Here is a 15,614-nt window from a genome sequence, read left to right on the forward strand (position 1 = left end):
GAGCCTGGAGCTTGCTTCAGATTCTGTATCTCCCTCCCTCTCTGCCCCTCCCCCACTCGTGCACACGTGCTCTCTCTCTCAAAAATAAATAAACATTTTAAAAAATTAAAAAAAAAAACTTAGAACCTATAACAATAGTAAAATGTTTTTTAACCAACTTGGCAAGAAGTTCGGTATCCTGTGATATCTAGAGGGCGAGGAAACAGATATACTGTAGGAGCAAAAACTATTGGAGAGCCTAGGAAAAATAACCTGACAACCCATTTTTTAAAGCATATACACTGGGGGCACCTGGGTGGCTCAGTCAGTTGGGCGTCCAACTTTGGCTCAGGTCATGATTTCACAGTCCACCGTCTGTGGGTTCGAGCCCCGCATCGGGCTCTGTGCTGACAGCTTGGAGCCTGGAGCCTGCTTCGGATTCCGTGACTCCCTCTCTCTGCCTCTCCCCTGCTCCTGCTCGCTCACTCTCTCTCTCTCTCTCTCTCTCTCTCTCAAGAGTAAGTAAACATTAAAATAAAATTTTTTTTTTAAAGCATACACACCGACACAGTAATCCTTGTTCCAGAAGTTTATCCTATAGACATGTTTACATATGGGCAAAATGAATACACTGCAATGTCATTAGTAATGGCAAAACATTAGAAATGACCTAAATGTTACCAGTGAGAGGCTGGTTAAAAGAATTATAACCATTCCTACAAAAATGCATATTATAGAGGCTTTAAAAGGAATGAGGCAGGGGTACCTATGTACCCCAGTAAGTTAAGTGTCCAACTCTTGGTTTCAGCTTGAGTCATGATCTCATGGCTTGTGAGTTGGAGCCCCACATCCGGCTTTGTGCAGATGGCGCAGAGCCTGCTTGGAATTCTCTGTCTCCCTCTCTCAAAAATAAACATTAAAAAAATAAAAAGAATGAGGCAGCTACCGCTCCATACACTGTTGTGGAACAACCAGGCAGTGTGTTTACAATGCTGCCCACCCACTCTGTACATGGACACATACATTTTTACACACAGAATGTATTTTTTTTAATTTTTTTTAATGTTTATTTATTTTTGACAGAGAGATAGAGCATGAGCGGGAGAGGGGCAGAGAGAGAGGGAGACACAGAATCCGAAGCAGGCTCCAGGCTCTGAGCTGTCAGCACAGAGCCTGACGCGGGGCTCAAACCCACAGACCGCAAGATGATGACCTGAGCCAAAGTCGGATGCTCAACCGACTGGTCCACCCAGGCGCCCCAGAATGTATTTCTAAATAGATACAGAAAACATTGCTAAAATGATTGCCTGCAGGAAAGAAAATTGGACTTGGAAGTGAAGGGTGGGAAGACTTCTTAGTGTATGATCCCTTTGAACTTTTTGAATTTTGTGCCTTATGTATTTACTACCTATTCAAACCAGTATTTAAAAAAAATTTTTTTAATAAGAGTAATACATTAAGTGTAAAAGGTATTAAGCCATCTCCAAAAGGGAACTTCGTTAAAAGGCTTTGTTCCAGAGGGCGCTCTTGTTTGACTGTCCATGGGGTCCCCTGAACCCCAGTAATGATCCCACATGTGTGGGAGAGTTGGGAAGATAGGACAACATGCATATACGTGTGCACTGATGACAGCCCCTATCTCCTGCTAAACCATACACTGGTTTCATGGAGCATTCCAGAAAGTTTTAAGGAAGGGTTTTCACAAAGCAAGGCCCAGAGAACTGTGAGCATCTTTGTTCTCCCACTGGAAATTCAACTGTATATAAGGAAGAGCAAATATTAAAATCATTTAAAGAGAGTTATTTTTCATAGTTTGCAGTACAAAAATGTGTTTCAAGTACATGTTATTGTAAAATAGTTGTTTGTACTTATGTTCTTATAACATCTGTTACGTTTACTCTTCCTCTAGTTCTGACTTTTAGAAATAGCAATAAATCTATTTTTTCATCCCCTAAAAGAAAAAAAAGATGCTAAGTAAACATATGAGTTAGGAAACTGTATTTTTTCATTTTCTTACCTTACTGATACTAAAAACATTTGTGGTAAAAGCAAATTATACACAAAAATCACAAAAGAAACCAGACCAAAAAGGACACCAAGTCCACCAGCAGACACAGCCTTCCCCAGATTTCGCCTATCACCTTCTTTGTAGACCTACTCTAGCGGTTAAAGTACCTAGCTTCTCTGGTTTTCGTCCAAGTTCCTACTGACCCACTTGTGTTAGTAGATGAGTAGGACAGATGGTAAGTTTTCTAACCCTCTGACTCCTTCTCTAGACCCTCTCATAATTTCTGTCAGTATTGTGGAAGATCTTATTCCCATACTAAATCTTTTATTCCATAATACTGTAGGGGAGAAAACATAATTTTCCCCCTACCCTTCCAGGTTCTTGGCTAAACTCCTCCCCCACTGTAATAAAGACAGATTAACTGGAGAAAATTTTCATTTCTTAAGTAAGGGGGACAACAATGGTGTGAGACTCAAAAGCAGCAAGGCAACTGAGGTTCATATACCATCCTGAGCTAAGAAAAGAAATAGGGTCTGAGGCTCCTTTCTAATTTCTTTCAGGCATTTGAGAGGGAGGTAAAAAGCTTTTCCCAAATCTGCTGGGTCTTGACTGCCTTCAGCTCAAAATAATTCACATGCGAAAGCTGCATATTTAAGGAATGGCATATTCTGCTCCCCTTAAATACCCATAGTGGTTCTACCTCCTTGATTAAACCCTTACTCATATGACAGGACAGATGACAGATTAAAACAGCTATACTTTTCAGATAACCACATCATTTTAAATCTTAAAATACAGACAAAAGTTTTCCTATCATACAAGCATGTTAAATGCAAGTATTAATAAACTTTCATCTCGAGATCTCCATACTAACCAAATTTCTGTTTGAACCCAAGTCAAATTTGTCAGCCAAAAAAAATTTCATGGTTTTCACTGAGTAGTTTATATAAATTATCACCCAATATGGAAGCAATCCTTCAAAACTTTACTATTATTTGGTTTCAGCTCAGAGATGTTGAGAGCTGAAAAGATGCTCATCCTAACCTTATTAACAAGAAAAAAGGCTGAACAGACTGCAAATTAATGGCTTCTGGTAAGCCCAGAGAACTGAGGTCACAGGGCAAATGGCTGTAATAAAATCTGGAGAGTGACAAGTGCCTTCAGGGAGACACAGGACCAAAATATTTGCTTACTTCAGGCAAAAGCTTTCAGGAAGATTAATTAGAATTTTTGATGACCTGCTGGAGGCCAAATGTGGGCAAATGTGACAGCATGAAGCTCCTGGGGAGGTCACAGTCATGCAGGGTTTTCTCTGGCTGGCTTTTCCTCCTGGAATCCAACCAGGAGCTCTCAGGGAAAACTGGAGAAAGCTCTCCTGTGTGGTGCTGGCTGGGATAGGGAAACAGCAGGTACAGAGAAATCCTTTCCCCTCATCTTTCATACAAAACAAAAGGCTAAATCTGCAGGGGAGTGAGGAAGGACTTCAAAGTCTGTAGCCCAGGGTTCTGGTGAAGCCTCACTATAGTGGGGGAAGTAAATGGAGGTCTACAAAATAAAAGCCTTAATCTCATGGGGGAAGAACCTCGAAACCATTCCCAAAGACTTCAGTGTTTACCAACCACAACTGAGGAAAAGAAATGAGGGGCAAAGGAAAGGGAGAAAAAAAAAAGCAGCCTATCCCTGGAGGAGGGACAGGAACACTTGTGAGGGCCACATCCCTGAAACCGTGGTTCACAGTACCTTCCAAACATTAAGGCTTAATGGGAAAACATTGATAAACTGAGTTTCATCACCATTAAAAACTTCCATTCTGCACAAGATACTATTAAGACAATGAAAGACAAGCCAGAAATTGGAAGAAAATATTTGAATAGCACATATCTGATAAACGACTTGCATCCAGAATATATACACTCTTAAAACTCAGTAAGAAAAACCCAATATTAAAATGAGAAAAAAAAAACAACAACACCCTGAAGCTCTTCACCAAAGATATGTGGATGGCAAACAAACATAGGAAATGCTCAAAATCATCTGAAGATCATTAGGAAAATGCAAATTAAAACCACAAGGAGGGGGTGCCTGGATGGCTCAGTCAGGTGGGCAACCAACTCTTAGTTTTGGCTGGAGTCATGAGCTCACGGTTTGGGGGTTCGAGCCCCACATCAGGCTCGGCACTGGGAGCCTGCTTGGGATTCTTTCTCCCTCCCTCTCTGCCCCTTCCGTGCACTCATTCACTTACACTCTCTCTCAAATAAACAAACTTAAAAAAAAAAAAAAAATGCAATGAGACAGCACTACACACATCAAAATGGCTGAAATCCAAACACAGACAATAACATGCTGCCAAAGGTACAGAACAACAGGCACTCTCACTCTGCTGGTGAGACTACAAAATGGTACAATGACTTTGGGAGACAATTTGGCAAATACTTATAAAGTTACACATAGGCTTACCATACAACCCAGCTGTTGCACCCTTGTGTATTTATCCAAGTGAATTAAAAACTTATGTTCACACAAAAACCTGTACACAAATGTTTAGCAGCCTCACTCATAATTGACAAAAACTGGAAGCAACCAAAATGCTCTTCAACAGGGAAACGGACAAACTGGCATATCCAAAATGGAATACCAGTGATAAAAAGGACCAAGTCATCGATTCATGCAACATAGATGAATCTTAGATGCATTTCACCGAGTGAAAGGATCCAAACCCCAAAGCCTATATATTGTATCAATCCATTCATAAGACATTCTGTAAAGGACACAACAATGGGGGCATAACACACATCAGTGGTTGGGGGTGGCAGAGGCCGACTACTAAGGGAAAGCACAGGGGAAGTTTTAGGTGATAGAACTGCTCTGTGTGGTTGTGGGGTGCTGGACGCATGATTTATGCATTTGTCAAAACGCACAGAAATGTACGTCACAAAAAGTAAACTTCAATGTATACAAACTATGCTAAAAAAAAGAAAGACAGCTAAGATGTCACAGGATTCCAACATGGAATGCAGACTGTGACAAATCTAATTAAATTACACATGTATGACATAGCATCACTGATGTAATCATGGTGGTGACTTCAGGGGAGCTGACCCAAGTAACTTTGGAAAACAGTCATCTGATTAGAAAATGTAAAGATAAATACAAAAGGACTGTCTATCAACACTGTGCTCTAGTTGGTAAATTTGTTTTTCATGGGGGATGGTTAACAATTCTGAAACTGCTTTGCATGTATACACGGGTGAAATAAGTAACAGACGAAAGTTATAGATAAACGAGAAGGGAAGCTTCTATAATGAACCCTGCCCTGGGGCTCTGGATTAAAGTCAGAGATGCCGTCAGAATGATCTCATGCTTAGCTTATATATGTGTGTGTGTGTGTGTGTGTGTGTGTGTGTGTGTGTGTGTGTATACACACACACACACACACACACAGGATAGAGATACAACTACAGACACGTATACATACATTAGTTATAGTGTAACTACATTAATAACAGGGTTATTACATTAATACATTAATAACAGGGTTAGTATACAGTGTGTGTGCAATCTGCTATACATACATACATTACCCTAGCTCTCTCCCCCTGGAGAAAGCCATCATTCCCCAGTATCAAAAAGCACTCCCAGAAGTCAGATCTTGATTTCTAAATGCAATTCTCTGATACAGAGCTCCAACCAGGGCTCCTTGGAGAAATGGCTGATTCCAGAGCTGCAAGAAGGAAAACATGAGGAGCCCAGAGGAAACCTCTGGCATGAAAAAGTAAGGAAGCATTAAAAAAAATAGGATCATATCAAAAGGACACAAGATCCAAAATGAAGGAATTCCTCATAGCCAAAGCTAGAATAATTTGAGTAACACAATGTGATATTAGATTATAACCCAAAGAGTAAGGATCAATGAGCCCACACAGGTATCAATAACTGAATAAGGGAGTAGAGAATGGCTCATCTTTCCTACAGAAGATTCCTAAATAATACACGTAAAAATCTCCCTTCCAGTAGGTAGAGTTTAGTCACCTCACCTTCTGAGTGTGGGCTGAATTTACTAACTTGCTTCTAAAGAACAGAATGTGACAAGGGGATAATGGTAACTTTAGAGGGGAGAAACCAAACAAACACCACTTTAACCAAGTAATAAAGGTCAGCATCACCAGCTATGTAGTGTGAATGTCATGTATCCCTGATGCCTACATCAAAACCCACAGATACTCTGTTACGATGTGTTGAAAAGGGGGCTTTTGTGTTATTCTCTCCAAAAACCTTTTAACTGCAGTTTACTTATTAAAAACAAAAAACACTAGACCCAAGCCTAGATTAAGGGATATTCTACAGGCTACCGTGCCAATACTCCTCCAAACTTTTGAGGTCACAAAAAATAAGATGCAGAAACTGTCACAGACCAGAAGAGACTAAAGAGACATGACAAGGAAATGCAATATGGAATCCTGGAACAGAAAACTAATGGAAAACATGAAATCCAAATAAAGTTTAAAGTTAATAGTAACATACCAATGTTCTTAATTTTGACAAATGTACCATGGGAAATGCATTCATTTGCTAGGGCTGTCAACTCAAAGTACCACAAGCTAAGTAGCTTAAACAACAGAAAGTTACTGTCTCAGAGTTCTGGAGGCTAGAAGCCCAAGATGAAGGTGTCAGCAGGAGGACCACACTCCCCCTAAAGGTGGCTAGGGGAAGGATCTGTTCCGGGCCTCTCTCTCTTAGCTTCTGATAGTTCTTGAAGCAGCCTAATTACAATCTTCACATCACTTCTCCCAGGATGCTTGTCTCCAAATTTTCCCTATATAAGGACAAGAGTCATTTTGGATTGATCCAGTTATCTCTCCTCCTGTATGACCTCATCTTAACTATTTATGTCTGCCATGACCCTATTTCCAATTTGGCTGTTAGAAGACGCTATCTGCCATGGGCCCTGGGGTTTCCTTGCGGTTCCTTCCTGGGTCGTGAACCCAAGAGCCTGACCATTCTCTTTGCCTGGTCATTTTCAGGGTTGTATTTGCTGTGAGCAACTTTACAGAAAGGGTAATGTCTCCCTCTGGGACAGGAGAGCAGTCTTGCTTACAGCTTGCTACAAACCAGCAGGTTCCCCAAATTCAATTTTATTGTTCTGTAATGCAACCCACTGCACATGCAGGCATTCTTCTGGGCCTTCTATGTCACCCCGTGGAACTTGGGGAGCAAGGAAAACCAACACAAACATCAAGCTCAAGGCTGCTTGAAGCGCCACTAACAAGAGTTTCATATCCTCTGCCACCATCCATGTAGTAAAGGCTAACTATTAGCTTGTAATTGGGGTAAAAATCAAATCCCAAGCCCAATGCTGTCCAGTCAGCCCGAAAGCCCTTGGCCCTCCACCTGCCCCCTCCCCATCACAGCCCTCTTCCTCTGTATCAAAATATAACTATCCTGATTTGTACAGTAAACACAAAGTATAAATCCAAAAACATCATCTATTTTTTTAAAATGGATATATTTTTCAAGTCTTTTAGTCTAGAAGTTCTCCCTTCATCCCCTTCTTTTCCTTACAATTTGTTGAAAATAACAGGCCAATTAACCTGTAAAGTTTCCCAGGGTTTTGCTGATTCCACATGCATGCTACATACTTATTTTTAACAGCTGTCCATTTTTACATATCAATTTAATCAGTCCCCTATTGGTAAACACTGAGTAATTTTCAATTTTTGCTATTTCAATGATGCAGGAATATTTTTAAGCATGGATCTCCAAGCACGTAGGCCAAGTACTTTTCAGGACATTTACAGAGGGTCAGACTTTGAGCAAAGAATATTACAGAATCTCCTGGTAATGCCATTAGAATGACGTACATGAATGGACAAATAGGATTTTTTTCTTACCTGAAAAATTCATGGCCTTATCAAAACCTAAAAACAACTGTTAGTTCATTAACCAAAATCATTCAAGCGAAAGGAGATAAAGCTTCCAGTATTTGCATAATTTATGTATAGGTTAATTCTGCAGAAAAAATTAAATATCTTTTTTGAAAATATCACAAATTTTTAACAAAATCTAGAAAAGGTTTCTATAAAGAAAAATTGCCATATTAGGAAAAATTACAGAGACTAGAGTTGGAAATGGAATTCACATACAATCCACATTTGGGCAGGGAAGGGGGAAGGACATAAGGGATAAAGGACAACAGAGAAGGGAAAGAAGAAATGCTTCTAGCCAGAACCATGATAAAAGAGGAAAACAGATGTAAGGTGGAAGGAAATTAGAACTTTATTAAATCTTTATTGTACATCCAAGAAAGACAACAGGTTCACATTTACTTTTATTTTCAAATATTTTCTTAGGCAATCAGCAAAAGCTGTTCCTTATTATTAACTTACCATTTAGAAGTTTTCCATGGACACTATGGTAAAACATTTGACTGAACACTTAATCCTGAAAACACCTCTAATGAGTTATATACCAGAAACTCCTTTCCACAGATAAGGAAACTGAGGCCCAGGGAAGTTAGATCACTTGCCTAGAGTCATACAGCTTTGGGGCAGGACCAAGATTCAAATCTAGGTTTACCTCATTCTAGAACTATTGCTCTAACCATTATACCCCTAAACAGACTCTCCCAATCATCTTCTTCAAATGATATCATCCTACCCACTCTAACTCACTCCACAGAACTTTTTCTACTTCCATAAGGCCTGGGTGACCCGTTATTTACATCTGTTCCAAGGAGAAACGTGAAGGAAACTTGCTGAAATGTATAAACACCATCAACACACAGCTCTGTGCTGAACTGAATGCATGAAGTCAGCCAAAATAAAACTCCTAAGCCACACACAACTTTAGGATGTCTACTTTGCTAGAACATAGAAATATTCTGGCAAAATCCATAGTAGCAACATTTCCCAAAATGTGCAAAAAGATGATTGGTGCTGCTACGCAGAAAGATAAATGGTCCATGGTCAAATCAGTCTGGGGAAAAAAACTTAAACAAATATCAATAAGACATTTTAGTCCTTAATATGCAAATATTAAATATAAATTTTTAAACAATGAGCAGTTTTCTTACCTCATTAAAAAATTTTTTTCATGGAATATTTACTTCTTTGGACTTGTACTTTGCAGGCTACATTTTGGAAAACACTTTAGAGTTGTCATAAACATTGTGAGAAATGAACCTTTCTTTCCAGTACCTGGTACATAGGTATCTCAAAAATGTTTAAAAAGCTTGGATGAATAATCCATCATTCTAGTGATGCAGTTCTGCTATAACGCAAGCCTAGGGCAAGCATCACGTTGTGGATATCCACACCTTCCATTATATGTAACATCCACTGCCGTTGAATGGAGTTGCAACCCACAGACACACCCAGGAAAATAGCCTACCTTTAGCCGAACATGATTTTCTCTGACATCTGACTTTCGTCTTTATCCAAACACGTATCTTTCCTACTCCTAAGATTTTCACCTATTTCCAGCAAATGTTGAATGCCATTAAATTTAAATTACTGTAACCCAAAAAGGACACCAAAGCAATGTAAGTAAGGTTCTTAGCATCTAACAATATTTAATAAATGCTGATTATTCAAGCTTCACTCAATCCTTCCTGACTTCAAATTGGACCAGTAAATTCCTCCACAATATTTCAGAGCCTCTCAAATGGTCTTTAGCTGTGTTCTATTCTCTCACCTTTTTGTCATAATCTACTTTCCATCTTCAATTATTACCTTTAGGCAGCTGGCTCAAACTTGCATTTCTTTACTTCTCCAGAGGCCTGGGCCCCTATTTCCAAATGCCTGCTAAAATTACAGAAGTGCATGGTGCCCTATGCTCAACTTGGTAAAAAACCAAATTTACCAACAAATTTCTCCCCAACAAATCTGTCTCTCCTCCTCTGTTCCCTAGAACAGGTTAAGGCATCACCAGTTTTCTCAACCAGACTTGTTCTCTTCCCCTCTCTGCCAACAATGTGAGGCAGTTACCAAGTACTGGAAAATCTATTTCTAAAACAACTCTCTCTTCCATTCCATTCTATTCCCATTGCTGTAAGCCATGTTACAATCTTCCTTTCTGGCAGATTTCCAGAACCTCTGCCTGGTGGTCTGTCTATACTTCACACTGCCACCAGAGAAAATTTTGCAAAAACATAATTTTAATCTTGTTCCTGCCATTCAAAAATGGTCAGTGACTCCCTGTCACCTTCAAAAACATCCAAGTTACTTGGCATGGCCTTCAAGTCTCTACATCGGATCCTGGGTGAAATGGGCCCACCACCACATAGCACTCCTTATAACACAGATACTCAGAAAGCCCTAAACGTAACCTCTGTTCTCCCATCACACCTTCTTGCCACATAGAACAAGCATATTGTGTAACAGAAAGAAACCAGATTTTAGAGTCATACAGATGCAAACATTAGTTTAGCCACTCACTACTGTACACCCTCAAGCAAGTTATTCTCAGGGCCTCAGTTTCTGCATTTGTAAAATGGAGATAATAGAATCACTTTAGGATTACTATATGAACATCCACTTATTCCCATCTCCACATGTTGAAACCATAATTGTTCTTCAAGGCCCAGATCAAATGAGTTTCCTCCAGTAAGCTTTCATTGGTTATAAAGTCAGTATCACTCTATCCCACCTTTGTTCACACCTTTAATTTATTTGGCCTTTTTACCACACTTTGTCAAATATCCTTTTTTTAATTTAAATTAAAGTTAGTTAACATAAAGTGAAGTCTTGGCTTCAGGAGTAGAACCCAGTGATTCACCTCTTACATAGGACACCCAGTGCTCATCCCAAAAAGTGCCCTCCTTAGTGCCGAGCCCATCCCACCTACCTCCCCTCCAACAATACTCAGTTCTCTGTATTTAAGAGTCTCTTATGGTTTGCCTCCCTGTTTTTATCTTATTTTTCCCTCCCTTCTCCTATGTTAATCTGTTGAATTTCTCAAATTCCATGAGTGAAATTATATATCTTTGACTTATTTCACTTAGCATAATACACTCTAGTTTCATCCATGTTGCTGTAATAGGCAAAATTTCATTCTTTTTCATCACCAAGTAGTAACCCACTGTGTATATTTGGCCTCTTTCCATAATTTGGCTATTGTTGATAGCACTACTATGAACATTGGGGTGTACGTGTCCCTTCGAATCAGCACTCCTGTATCCTTTGGATAAATACCTAGTACTGCAATTGCTGGGTCATAGGGTAGTTCTATTTTTAATTTTTTGAGGAACCTCCACACTGTTTTCCAGAACGGCTGCACCAGTTTGCATTCCCACCAGCAGTGCAAAAGTGTTCCCCTTTCTCGGCATCCTCACCAACATCTGTTGTTTCCTGAATTGTTCATTTTAGCCATTCTGACAGGTATGAGGTGGTGTCTCATGGTAGTTTTGATCTGTATTTCCCTGATGATGAGTGATGTTGAGCATTTTTTCACGTGTTGGTTGGCCATCTGGATGTCTTCTTTGGAGAAGTGTCTATTCATGTCTTCTGTCCATTTCTTCACTGGATTATTTGTTTTTCAGGTGTTGAGCTTAGTAAATTCTTTATAGATTTTGGGTACTAACCCTTTATCTGATATGTCATTTGCAAACATTTTCTCCCATTCCATCAGTTGCCTTTTAGTTTTGTTGATGGGTTTTTTTTTGTTGTACAGAAGCTTTTTATATTAGTAAATATTTCTAGGCCTTTTTATTAGACTATTCATTTCTTGAGGTCAGGAATGGTCTTTCATAATAGTATCTCAAAGTACTTAGTTCATTGCATATAAAGCAAGCACTTAATGTGTATCTGTTCAAAAACCGTAGATTATAAATTGGTTGACACAGATTCTAGATCATCACCTAGATATACAAAATAAGACTTGACTGCTGTCGTGAAAACAATAAGTAGTGTCATTTCATGCAGCCCATCCAGTGAACCTTCATATGGAAAAGAACTACTTTCAGAAATAAGACCACGGTTTTCTCCGTGTTGAGATCGAATTTATATGGAAGAAATGAGCTTTTGCACATTAAATGCTGTGTAAGAGTTTAAAATATAATATTATGGAGGGGCGCCTGGGTGGCTCAGTCAGTTAAGCATCTGACTTCAGCTCAAGTCATGATCTCACAGTTCGTGGGTTCAAGCCCCACGTCGGGCTCTGTGCTGACAGCTCAGAGCCTGGAGCTTGCTTCAGATTCCGTCTCCCTCGCTCTCTGCCCTACCCTTGTTCACACTCTATCTCTCATATATAAATAAACATTAAAAAATGTTTTTAATAGAATATCATGGAGAAAGAAAGAAATCTTTCCATGAATAGTTTTGCAAAAATATGTCCACATCAGCCTATGGATACAAATGAAACCTCATTAATAGGTTCTACTTGCTTGCATTAGCTTGATAAACCTTGCCCCCCTTTCCAGGTTCAGGTCTTCATCCACAATCTTTGAAGGGTACGAATGTCATACTGTTATCATAAATCAGTCCTATCCACTTCTCATAACTCTGCCAATAGTACTGCCATCAGTAGCATGCTTTCATCACTCCATTATGAAATAAAAAGGGCTCTTGCTCTATTGGCTTTCTTAGAAGGGTCACGGAAGGACTCCTTGGAATACAGCCGATCTCTGAAGCACATGTAAAAGCCAACACTGGGATAAGAAGGATTCAGTCTTCAAGCCCTGCTGAAAGTTCAGTTTATCTTCCTTCTCACACTGTGGTTTATGCCTCAGGTCACCATAGTCCAGGTGATCTGGATTCTGTCATGTCTTTCTATTCTACCTGGGTGCATGTGTATAAATATGAATCTGTAATATTAAGTTCTTATTCCTAGAAACTCCTCAGCTCCCATGTATATATGCTGACTAAAATAATTAAGGGTAGGATGGGATATTCCAGTCTTAATTTGCCCATCTCCACTTAGGCTTACCTGAAACAGATTCTGCAATAGTTACTTAATGCCCACTCTGCCTCGGGCTGTAAAGTGCAATAGGAAAGTCTATGGAGCCAGACCGACTGGATTAAAATTCCACCTCCTATTTACTAGCTGGGTGACAGTGAGGCATACATATTACATAGCCTCTCTATCCTTCAATTTCTGACCCATTAAATAGGGATAAAGCCATATAATCCCTTAACCAAAAACCCTTGGGTCCAGATAGGTTCCAAAATTCAGAAAATTTTCTAGATTTTGGAAAGGTAACACAATACATATTAATGCTATAAAAAACATCCCAAGTAGAATCTCGTCAGTACACTGCAGTAAAATGCTTTAACACTTCTGCAGCACACGATGAATATGCGTACCTATTAGGATAAAGAAAAAAGAGCTTCAAGTACATTCAGGTCAGATTTTGTCACAAAATGCATTTATCACAAACTAACCACAAACTTTTGGTTTTGAGGTTTCAGAATTACAGTTAAAAGATCCACAGTATCTATTCTATAGAACTACAATGAGAATTAACTGAGCAAATACATATCAAGTACTTGGAAGAGCACCTGGCATACAATAAGTGCTATATCAGAGTGACTTGGCTTTTTGTTTGTTTGTTTTTTTATGTACAAGGTACTTGCCAGGCTACACAAGAGTATTTTAGTCCATTTGAGCTGCTATAACAAAAGTATCATAGACGGGGTGACTTATACAACACTTCTCACAATTCTAGAGGCTGGGGGGTCCAAGATCAAGGCACCTGCAGATGTAGTCTCATGAAGTCCCTCTTTCTAGTTCACAAAAGACTGTCTTCTTGCTGTGTGCTCCTTCATAAGGGAAAAGAGGTGAGAAAGCCCTTTGGGGTCTCTCTTATAGGAGCACTGAGCCCATTCATGAAAACACCACCCTTCTTACCTAATCATCTCCTAAAGGCCCCACCTCCAAATACCATTGCATTGGGGATTAGATTTTAATATATGAACATAAAGTTCAATCCATAGCAGAGAGACACAAAAATTAATAAAAATTATTTCTTCCTTGCAAAATGATAAACTAAAAACATCTAAGCTTTGGAAGAATGTTATTTGAACGATAGTAGCTAACAAATATAAAATAATTACACACCAAGCACTAGTGCTAGATTTTTAAGTGAATTATTTACCATTCATAAGCACTCTAAGATGGATAGTATTATCTTCATTCTGTAACATCTAAAAGGAAGCTGAGAGACATGAGATAATCTACCCAAAATTAAGTAGTGGACCCATTATTTAACCTAAGCATTCTGGGGCACCTGGGTGGCTCAGTCAATTAAGTGTCCGACTTCAGCTCAGGTCATGATCTTGCAGTTCTTGAGTTCAAGTCCCAGGTCGGGCACTGTGCTGACAGCTCCGAACCTGGAGCCTGCTTTGGATTCTGTCTGTCTGTCTCTCTCTCTCTCAAAAGTAAATAAACATCAAAAAATAAAAATAAACCCAATCAGGGGCACCTGGGTGGCTCAGTCGGTTGGGCGTCTGACTTCAGCTCAGTTCATGATCTCACAGCCCATGAGTTCAAGCCCCGCGTCAGGCTCTGTGCTGACAGCTCAGAGCCTGGAGCCTGTTTCAGATTCTGTGTCTCCCTGTCTCTCTGGCCCTCCCCTGCTCATGCTCTGTCTCTCTCTGTCTCAAAAATAAAATAAAAACATTTAAAAATTAAAAAAAAAAAAAACCCAATCATCCTGAATTGAAGACCACACTCTTTAATTTTTTTTTTTTAACATTTATTTATTTTTGAGAGAGAGAGAGACAGAGCATGAACAGGGGAGGGGCAGAGAGAGAGGGAGACACAGAATCGGAAGCAGGCTCCAGGCTCTGAGCTGTCAGCACAGAGCCCGACGCGGGGCTCGAACTCACAGACCGTGAGATCATGACCTGAGCCGAAAGTCAGACGCTTAACCGACTGAGCCACCCAGGCGCCCAAAGACCACACTCTTATTCATAACTTTCTACCATCTTGTACAAGTTGTGTCAAGTCTTGACACAAGTCTTAAAAAATTGGGAACCATGTGGCATAAAGGTCAACAAAATCTTCCGGTATTTTCCACTTCCCTAAGAACATTTTATATTACACATCATAATCTGATAATGCCAGCAAAACAGAGTCCAAACTTACCAAATGTTGCAGTATGATATTCGTCCTTTTGAATGAATTAAACCTGAAACAAATGTAGAATACAATGAACACAGTAATGTGGGTAGTCATGTCTCAATGTATAAATACCATATTTCCTTTTGTTTTAGCCTCTTTTAAATAATATTAGAAAAAAATGCTTTTGGTTTTTTTTAAAGGTTTAACTCTCATTCTTTGTGGTAAGAACACAAAACGGTACAGCTACTTTGAAAGACAATTTGGCAGTTTCTTACAAAACTAAACATACCTTACCACATAATCCAGCAACTACACTCCTTGGTATTTACCCAAATGAAGTGAAAACTTACACACACACACAAACTTGCACACGCATGTTTATGGTAGCTTTACTCAGAATAGCCAAAATACGGAAGTAATCAAGAGGTCCTCCAATAGGTGAATGGATGAATGAATTATGGTATATCTATACAATGGAATACTACTCAGCAATGAAAAGAAATCATCAATCATTCCACAATAAGACATACAGAAATCTTAAATATATACTGCTAAGCAAAGGAAGCCAATC

The 15,614-nt window shown here is 39.4% G+C and overlaps 1 protein-coding gene across 3 annotated transcripts in view; it reads right to left on the reverse strand.

Moving 5' to 3' along the window:
* The window catches only part of HIBCH (3-hydroxyisobutyryl-CoA hydrolase), a 119,133-nt gene that overhangs the window by 78,074 nt on the left and 25,445 nt on the right, over positions 1-15,614 (reverse strand). For all 3 annotated transcript variants that reach the window (XM_042994911.1, XM_007099309.2, XM_042994910.1), the window contains exon 2: positions 15,068-15,110. Coding sequence is in view for 1 of the 3 variants with exons in the window: in XM_007099309.2 (XP_007099371.2) it covers positions 15,068-15,110 (43 nt within the window). In the remaining 2 variants the exon portion in view is untranslated. The remainder of the gene's footprint in view (positions 1-15,067; positions 15,111-15,614) is intronic.

The sequence above is a fragment of the Panthera tigris genome, chromosome C1, assembly GCF_018350195.1.
Source record: "Panthera tigris isolate Pti1 chromosome C1, P.tigris_Pti1_mat1.1, whole genome shotgun sequence".
NCBI lineage: Eukaryota > Metazoa > Chordata > Mammalia > Carnivora > Felidae > Panthera > Panthera tigris.